This window comes from Triticum aestivum, chromosome 5B (assembly GCF_018294505.1).
Source record: "Triticum aestivum cultivar Chinese Spring chromosome 5B, IWGSC CS RefSeq v2.1, whole genome shotgun sequence".
Taxonomy (NCBI): Eukaryota; Viridiplantae; Streptophyta; class Magnoliopsida; order Poales; family Poaceae; genus Triticum; species Triticum aestivum.
This window is the reverse complement of record NC_057807.1, coordinates 660,880,431-660,890,194: the sequence shown is the minus strand read 5'-3', so window position 1 is coordinate 660,890,194 and position 9,764 is coordinate 660,880,431. Positions and strand designations below refer to the sequence as shown.

The window sequence follows — 9,764 nt, the reverse complement described above, 5'->3', positions numbered from 1 at the left end:
ATGGGTTTTCTTCTCTCTCAAAGGGCTATTTTTTCTTAATACAGTACAGACGCAAGCGCTCATAACACGCGCATACACTCATCCGTATGAACGCACACACGCACGCCCTACCTCTATGAGCACCTTCGAAAGACTGAGCCGACATATCATCTTGAAATTTACGAAGTCATCGTAGGCACCTCGTCGTCGACGGAAACGTCTCCTCCCACTGACGCACATCGCCCTGAAATGAATCCAGAAATAAATGCGAGCACCAGGACTTGAATCCTGGTGGGTTGGGAATACCACAGTCCCTCTCGTGGAAGGGAAAAACATGTTTTTTTCGTTTCCGGCCGTGCCTCTCGCGGATGCAAAAAAAACAGAAAACGCATTTTTTTCGTTTTCGAGAGGCACGACCGTGGCTCTCGCAAAAGCACAACAGTACCTCTCCTGGAAGCAAAATCATGCCTCTCGCGAAAGGAAAAAAACATAAATACATCCATGCCTCTCGCGAAAGCAAAACCGTGTCTCTCGCAGAAGAAAAATAAATAGAAAACGTATTTTTTTAATTTCCGAGAGGCATGGTTGTGCCTCTCGCAAAAGCAAAACCGTGCTCCTCACGGAAGCATAAAGAAAAAGGAAACATGTTTTTTCGCGCAATTTTGGTGCAAAAGCTAAGACCGGTGAAAATCAAAAAGTAAATAAAACACCTAAAAAACCGTTTAAAAAGCTGGGAAAAAAATCCAGACGGAGCGCCCAACGGGCGACACATGGCAGCGGATAAGAGCGCACCAGATGAGCGTTCTCAGTCCATCCCAAATGATCATTGTGAGGCTCTTTTTCGAAGAAGCGCTCGTCAACTAGTTGCTTCCTCATCCCGCGCTACCTAGAGACGGCTAGGTTTCAACAAGGCTGTTTCAAATTAATGCGATATGCAACCGCCAATGACTACTAACTACCTTTTCTTCAATATAAATATGACCATGACATCTACTAGTTCTAACTCTTTTTTTCATTCATTCCTACAACTGCATTTTGCAAGTGAACCATAGAGGAACTTCGTTTTGCCATGAACCAAAAAGGGGAGGGTCCTTTCTCCCGGCACCACCGTTCCTCTAGAAGAAGCTGTCCTGTCCTGTCCTGTCCTGAAACAAAACTGTCCTGTCCCCGTTGGGGAACGCGCCACACCCGCAGCTGGAGATCCCTCCCACCCAGTCCCGGTCCCGGCCCACGAGTCCGCCGCCCCGCCCGCCGAATCCGCCGCCCATCCCTCCCCTCGCCAGCGCCGGAGAAGGAAGGACCGTCCAGGCCTCCTCCCTCTCCGCCCACCCAACCCGCGACGCCTCCCCTCCGCCCCGCCCCCCCCTCTCCACCGCGCAGGCGATCCGCCCTGCCCGCCGATCTCCTCGCTGGTATGGAATGGAAGCCTTTTCGCAGCTCCCTCGGGTTTCCGAGCGCCTCGTGTTTGATTGCTCTCCTCGATACCGCGTTCCGTCCCGTCGATCGGTCGGGGGTCTGATTTGGTTGTGTTCTAGTAGCAGCTCGTTTGCCCCAAAATTTCAGACGGATTAGACTGAACCTGCACGGTCCACTTTAGGTCCGCTACTGGGTTCTGACGATTAGTGGGAGATTCTGCTCAATTTGGTTGTTTTCTAGCGGCCCTAGTAACGTTGACGCATAGTTAGTTGACCTTGGATAGTTTCGTCGCAAGCCGTGGGGAAATTGTTAGTTGGAGTGTGTGTGTGTACATAGGATACTTTTCAACTAAGAAATTCCGAGATGGTCGTGGGTTCTAACTTGCAATAGTGCAGAAATGCTTTCTGTTTGTTGTACGAAAATTTATTTACTAAACCGACAGGAGTTCTTCTGCATCAGATAGTATGTTTTTAATTTGGTGTCATAGCTGGGAATACTCGGTGAGGATTATCCTGTTTTCCAGTTTAATTCTTCAGGCATGTTCTGATTACTTTTCTAAATAATACCACAAGCTGACATAATTTTTCTGGCCATAACTGCACGCATATCCCCTCCCCCCTGGTCCATTTCCTGGTTGCTCGAGACACATTGTTTGTAATTGTTGAAAGCTTTTCTGACTGCAGCATGGAAATACTATTGAACAGTTAGAAAACTGACAGGAGTTACACATCAAAAGATAAGGACTGTCATGTTTTGCAGTTTAATTCTTAATGCATGGCCTGATTGTTTACTTTTCTTATATATCTCACTCTGTCATAAAATTGCTCTGATAACCTTGTGTGCTTTTGTGTTCCTGTTAGCTCCATTTCCTGCTTGTTACTTTGTTAGCGACGCCTGATTTGCAGTTGTTGATTCAGCTGGTGATCTTATTCTGTTTGTGCTTTGTAGGAATGGCAAATTTTACCAAAAACTTCCAGTCTTCAAGCAAATCAGACAGTGAAAAGAAATACCAGGGTGCCCTGGTTGCTTCTCCAGCAAAGGCCATTTCACCAACGACAATAAAGCATATTGTGCCAAAACAATTGATCTTGAGCAGGGAGTCAACAGGTCATGTGGCGTCGTTTTTGGTAAAGGTTATTGCTCTTGAGGTAGTGAGGAGGATTTCTAAAGCAAAATGTCCTTTTGTATGGAATTCTATTCAAGCACTGCAAGTTCTTGGATATCCTCCATTTAGGTGGATTCAAAGATGGGCACCACTCAAATTTGTCGTGCAAGGCATTCAGGTAATTTTATTCCTTAGCTCTTCAAGGCCTTGGATCTCTTGAAATGTCTAAGCTGCACATTCTTTTTCTGTTACAAAATTATATGTGCTTTTGCAAGTTGTGACCTACATTAATATTGTGTTAGCTCCTCTATGTGCATGAAGATAATTGAAAGAATTGTTCTCTTGCTGTTATTCGTTTATCTAGAAGACCAGGGATTGACTATGCTCTGTTATACTCCAGCACTGGAACTATACTTGCAAGTTGCAACCATAATATACTTGATAATTTGTGACAAATATAACTATATTACGTACTCACCTTAGTCCCCTGGTTTAGTCCACCCAATGGATTTAACACATTTGTATCTGTAACTAGCTGAGAGGCCATGTGTAGCTACTGAAGTAAAAAAGAAAATCCAATCTGGTGGAAAACCCAATGATATCAAAGCTAGCCTAGGCTTAGGGAAAAGCCAGACAATTTGCAGATAGAAAAACTGTATAAAGAATCATATGTATTATATATTTAAACCCCCAAAACGAGATTGTGGAGATCATGGAGCTGGTTCTACTTGTCAACAAGTTACTTTTGTCGGAGAGGATCACAACCAGCAGAGCTATTTGAATCAGCTGACCTGCCATCACAACCAGCTCTTATATTTATATGAATAAATGGTGTTTTATCTACCGGATTTTGAGTCCAACAAAGAGCCATAACCATGCTAGGTTCAGGCTCACTCAACCCTCAGTGGAATATACTGACTTATGATGGCATAGAATTTATTTTGGCATAGCTTTTGTTTGGCTCCTTATTCCGCAGACTGAGCTTCTTGAGGTGTGTGCTGATTAAGACTTAGCTACAAACATGTCTGTAGTTTCTTTTCCAATACATTTTAGCACTAACCCTGATAATATATACTACTCCCTCCGTCCCACAATATAAGATCGTTTTTCAAGCTAGCTAGTGCTCCATTGTGGGACGGAGGGGTATGTACTAAGTTACTGTAGAGCATCCCATTCTATTCATGTGATGCTGTGCATGCTCAGTTACCTATTTGAATTCTCTTGAATATATTTTTGTCGTTTTAAGCTTCGTTGAACTGCCTAGTATAACACATTGCTCTATGACGTTTCAAATCCTCTGGTATATTTTTTGTGGTTCTATAATAATGCTTTGTTAAATTGGCTATTATGACACATCTGCTGTATGCTGTTTCTCAAATAGTATTTTTTTAATGATAATATATTTATGTTTTCATTGCTTCTGAGCGCTGATGATTTTTCTCCAAATGCAGAAATTATCCACTCCACTGCTGTTCCTATCTGTCACATCTGCACTAGGTGATCTTTCATCTAAGAGCGATGAAGCTGATGATGGACCTAGTAGCACTACAGGAGCTCCTGACCTTCCTGCTGAATCAAATGAAACATCATCGACTTCTGATACAAGGTTGGTTAGGACTTCAGGAAGAAAAACAATAAGTAGCTTTAAAAAACACAATAGCATATTTTCTCAAACCATTCTATTTAAGTTTGATCATATATAACTGCAATATCGAGAAGAGGGTACAGAAAGAAATATCGTTTTATATTTCCAACCATATACTGTATATTGGAGTTGGTGGTGATAGGCCGTATGCCATGACATCACTCCTCCACCAGAAGTAACTTGCTGACAAGTCGAACCTCTCCATCATCTCTGCCATCTTGTTTTGGGTTATTTTGTTTTTGTAATATGACTATCTGTCTATCTCTGCCATCTTGTAATATGACTATTTTGTTTTTGTAATATGACTATGGCTTGAACTGGTATGGAGATTGATCCGCCACAAGATTGGATTTATTTTGTTACTTCTGTAGTGATGCACATGCATTCAGCTAATGTTTGATGATGGTGGTGGTTTCTTGGTTTAGGGAGGCCGCTGATGGGGATGGTACAAAGGATATTGTTGTTTCTGAGAATTGGCTGGTGCTGCTTTTCAAGGAACTTGAAAAACAAGGAATCACTTTGCCTGAGAGGTGGGCTTCTACTAGCCTATTTGCTATTCATATTAAGTAATACTACCTCCGTCCGGAATTAGTTGTCGCTAAAATGGATGTATTTTGCACGTCAATCCTTACCTACCACCACAAGGTCCGGGGGGGGGGGGGGGGGGGGGAGCAACGATATTTCTTTTGCACTTTTGAATATTTTAAAGATATTGATAAAAATCTTGGTTATGTAATGGTTATTGTCTATGTTATCTTATGTCCAGTCATGAGTTTTACCTCTTAAGGAGGGTGCAAGTTATCCAAGCCCCTTTTACTGTATCCTAAGTAGCTTGTTGGCGGGTATTTGGAGAGAAAAATAATATATTATGTTTTGACATGATGTTCAAACCTTTCTTTGTTACGTGCTGTTATATTTGGAGTTGCATGTTTCTATATCAGAAGACTAGTTACATGTTGTGGTGCTGGCAAGCATAGAAAGGATCTTACTGGCATGCAGCGAGATGCCGTATGGCTGAATAGTTTATCTGGTGTATGTTTCAGGTTCAGTGAAGATGAACTACGCAGATTCCACATGGCAGCAAATGGTGACCTTTCAATCTTGGTCTCTTCAGTTAAGAAGACAATCCGTTGGAGGGAAACTTTTCACATACTTACATTGCAAGAACTTGAGAAATGGTCCCATTTGGTCTTCTGGCATGGGTTTGACACTACGCTTCGGCCTTGCTTAGTAATCCGTCTTGGACTCGCGTGCTCTAGTATAGCCCCTCGTGATAGACCTTGTTTTGGGCAAGCAGTAGGTAATTTCTCAACCTGTTTTATCTGACTATCAATTTGTTCCATAGTTATTTTCCTTGTAATAGTCCATCATCAGTTAGAGCTTGGTAAGATGGGAATGGATTTCTTGCTTACACTTTGCGATAGACCTTATTTTTCTATCATGCGGTCCATTGGTCCACTGTTACTTAATCTGACAGAAAACATAGTTTTCTCTTTCAGCAATTATTTGTTTAGTTCTTATCATTTACTAGAAGTTAGTTAGTTTTCTGGTTTACTTGCCACTTCAGAGTCATTTTCCTTCCTGTTTTGAGGTTGCAGTAGTGGCCACTAATCACTAGCATCTTTCTGTCCAGTTTCTCAGATTGACCATGGTATTATACATTTGACCAACGAAGAAGATCCCAGAATTACTGTTTTGCTGGATTGCCACGGGATTTCTCCATTCAAATTTCCGATGCAAATGATGAGGTCATTTGTCAACTTGGTTCAAGAAAACTACCCAAATCGTCTTGGAGTATTAATTGTTGTCCGTCTTCCTCCAGTTGTCAGAGTTATTGCACAGACTTTTATTCAAGTAAGATTACTATCTTTGCCCCATTACTCAATGCACACGATTCACATTTGTATAGCTGGCATCCTTGTCATTCTTGCTGTCTATCAATCATGTAATATACAAACCTCCATCATCAGCTACATCTGTTTTTATGTAGTCAATGATCATGTCTTCGTGATATTTTTGGTTAGTGTGTTGTGATATTAATGTACATAAAAAAAGGGCAGCCCCAGTGCATGTAGCTCCCGCTTGCGCAGGGTCTGGGGAAGGGTCCGACCACTTTGGGTCTATTGTACGCAGCCTTTCCCTACATTTCTGTAAGAGGCTGTTTCCAGGACTTGAACCCGTGACCTCATGGTCACAAGGCAGCAGCTTTACCACTGCGCCAAGGCTCCCCTTCTGTGATATTAATGTACATGACTGCTAAAATTTGCAAGTCGTACTACCTGTCTCAGTATTAGGTTTAGTGCCAAAATTTGCTTGTCGCACTCTTCTATTGGATATTTTGCGACCTCTCCCGTATTAAAATTATGTCATGTGTTTTTTTATACAAAACAGGGAAGTCTTGATGAAAGCCTGAATGAGCATTATTAATTATTTTGAGATGATCTAATAAGCAACTATCGTACTTACTATTCCCTTTTCAAATCCTGAGCAGCTCCTGAAACCATCCACAAAGCAGAAGCTGCGTTTCGAGGGGGAATCGTACAAGAAGACGTTAGCCGAGTTCTTACAGATTGTGCCAGCTTTTCTTGGTGGCAAATGCAACTGCTCACGATGCAAGAAGCCTCGCGACAGTTCACTAATCCAAGCAGGGGAGGGGAGCAGGAGCAGGAGCCTTACCAGCGCTGGCTCCAGATCACCAGTCTCGGACATGGACTTCGACGAGGAACTGGAGGAGCTTCCATCCCCTTACAACTGCGAGAACGCGATAAGGGCTGCGGTGGTCGGCCTTCTGATGGTGTGGATCTTCGTCGCGTTTCTCGCTGGGATGAACGACCCCCAGTCCATGTCTTAGCCTCCCGAGTCTCTGTCTCCCGACGGTTCATTGTCTGCCAGTGCCAGTAGCGTAGCGTTACTGTATGTTGTTTCTTTGAGGTTGACGGTATGTTGTTTCTCGCACCAGTTCTTCTTCCGAATTTCCTCTGCTAGCCGGCGTATAGTGTGGTGCTGTGCCGGCCGCAAGATTTATATAGTAGATATGAATAAAGTTGTGCGTGTATTCAGCATGGTTCACTCGCAGTGTGATAGGTGCTACTATCATCACCCTTTTCGGCGGTTGTTGCTAGGTGTAGTTTGCCAATGTAATTTTGTACTCCCTCCGTCCGGAAATACTTGTCATCAAAATGGATAAAAGAAGATGTATCTAGATGTATTTTAGTTCTAGATACATCTCTTTTTATCCATTTTGATGACAAGTATTTTCGGACGGAGGGAGTACTTCAAGAGTAAAACAGAGGATTGTAGAACTGTGGTGTTGCATGGAGTACAAGATTGCTGTTGCTGCTAATGCGCAACCATTCTCCTAGCCTTTTCAATAGTATAAACATAAGGATATGATAAGATTGCATAAGCAAAACAGAGGATTGTAAAACCGTTGGATCTGTAGAATTTGTGTTTGATTTGTTGGGAAAAAACATGAGAATCCTACAAAACAGTCAAATTAAGGTTAAAGCATATGCAAAAGGTAAGACTATGTTATTTATGGTCTTCATGCATAGGAATGTAAAAGAAAGTGGTTGGAGTTGATTGTAAAATTTCTTTGACTCAAATCAAAGGATATTATTTTTTTACGTTCTTCCTATGGTCCACTCCTTTGAATCAAGTGGATGAATAGTGTAATCTAGGCATAGGTAAATTTCCTACTCCTATGTTATTTCTCTACTTTTTCTCTGAATCAAAGGGCCCTTTGTAGGCGGTGGCAAAGTTAACTAGCGCATGGCGCCAACATGACAAGCTGCAGCGGGACAGTAGCCACAACGCAATATACCTTTTTTGTTATGACAAAAAATGTATGTTTTGATGATAACTCTACTTTATTTTGTTTTTTAGTATTGGCCAAAATGTTGACAGGTCAAATATTTTGGTAGCTTGCGGTTTGAGCTTGGGCTAAAACCAAACCTACGATGCTTGTTGGCCTAAAAGGAAGCGATACAAAGAGTACTGTGGATCTTGGTGAGCAACTCTTTACACAGTCTTACTCGTGCTACAACTCCAATGCATATTATGTATTCCCTCTGTTCATTAATATAAGGCATTTTTTGAAGGAATGGTGTTTATTTGATATATTTTTATGAAGAAAATGTAGTTGAATTGGTTTTTTTTGTGACGTCATCTGTTGTACACTGAGAGTGAAATTAGATTGTGTGCCCACACCATAGTGATACTAATATGTGTTTACGACGGATTTCTAGGGTTCACTTTCTACCTTAATCGGTTCACAATTTGAATTTTGTATTTCAGTCTTGTCATAAAAAGCCTGCCCATATTCTAAGCGATTTCGATGATAATTGTATCGGCATAACATGCATATATTTTTTGCGAATAAGCATACATGCATATTAATAGGTATAGCTCAATATCGTTAATATTCTCCATTTCATTCAAGCAAAAAAAATATGGAAGTGATACGTACATTCGTAAAACCGTGGCTTGCACCCTGTATGTTTTATCATATCTTTATGAGTCTGCTTATCACTCTCTTTCTCTATTATCGCTCACATTTGCCGCTCTCCCGTACCTATATTGTTCTTTCAAAACGGCTACAGAGGCCCATTGATGAAATCACTACTAGAAGGTGGTTTGGCATCCCACTTAATAAATGCTGGAAGTGGCACCATGTGACAACCACACATTCTTCATTCATTAGGATTGCAATAGTGGTCCCACCACGAGTAAGGGGCACATGTGGCTACACGGGACCGCGCGGGTGCGGATAAGACAATCATAAACAGTTAGGCAAGATATCCGATAGAACCAAAAAATACCATGTGCAAATCAAAAGAGGAGGGTGTCACAATGTTTCACGCAACGTGCGCGTACAATGACAACCAATAGGCAACGAACTTTCATTGTGGGGCACGACAATTGCGAATGTTTTTACGGCGATTCTTTGAGAACACATGGCGATTTCTTGAAAAACACACAGCAAATTCTGGCAAACAAAGAAGAACCTTGCTTCAAAAATCGCCGTGTTCGCTTGAAAGAATTGACATGCTCCCAACCACATAAATCGCCATGAAAAAACGTTCGTCCTGCCATACACCCCAGCGAACGTTCGTTGAATAACATTATCCAGCAAGAAACATCGAGAGCATGAGCTCAGTTTTGTTCGAAACTTGAAGCATAGTCAAACAAATCAAATTTACCGAGACAAAGCTTCAAAAAAAAATTTACCGAGACAAACTCAGTAAATTTTTTAACTGCAACAAGTTCAGCCTTGGTGCTGCCGTTTAACTCACTCGCTGACTAAACGAGGCAGGGGCACGGTTTTCTTCCACACAGCCAACCCTTTTAACCCTAGCAGGGAGTACTGGCACAGTACTACTACCAGCACCGGCCTTCTCCCACCCAAAACAACCATCCCCTCGCCGTCCGAGCGCCTCCGCGTGCCCGTACGCCGACGCCTCCTCCCTCGCCGGGCCGCTCCGCCGACGGCGGCCTCCCTCCCTCACCCACCACCGCCCCATCGCCCCTCGCCGCCAGATCCGTCCGCCCTCCGCGCCCCCTCCCGCTCGGGCCTCGGCAGATCTGCGCGGGCGGCGGCCCACCCCACCCCGACGCTCC

At 42.7% G+C, this 9,764-nt stretch overlaps 1 protein-coding gene across 1 annotated transcript; it reads left to right on the top strand.

The window, feature by feature from the left end:
- Positions 1-1,033: 1,033 nt before the first annotated feature.
- Positions 1,034-7,207, top strand: LOC123113986 (uncharacterized). Its single transcript, XM_044535333.1, has 7 exons — positions 1,034-1,391; positions 2,344-2,678; positions 3,952-4,106; positions 4,571-4,675; positions 5,189-5,445; positions 5,779-5,999; positions 6,637-7,207. The coding sequence occupies exons 1-7, from the start codon at positions 1,049-1,051 to the stop codon at positions 6,994-6,996; spliced, it is 1,776 nt and encodes a 591-aa protein (XP_044391268.1). The 5' UTR covers positions 1,034-1,048; the 3' UTR covers positions 6,997-7,207.
- Positions 7,208-9,764: the final 2,557 nt, after the last annotated feature.

Bases quoted from the DNA above. Each gene is read 5' to 3' on its own strand.
- LOC123113986 (XM_044535333.1), top strand. From the start codon at position 1,049: ATGAACCAAAAAGGGGAGGGTCCTTTCTCCCGGCACCACCGTTCCTCT. The intron at 4,676-5,188 runs GTGGGCTTCTAC...TGTATGTTTCAG, and splicing joins GGAATCACTTTGCCTGAGAG to GTTCAGTGAAGATGAACTAC. The intron at 6,000-6,636 runs GTAAGATTACTA...AATCCTGAGCAG, and splicing joins TTGCACAGACTTTTATTCAA to CTCCTGAAACCATCCACAAA.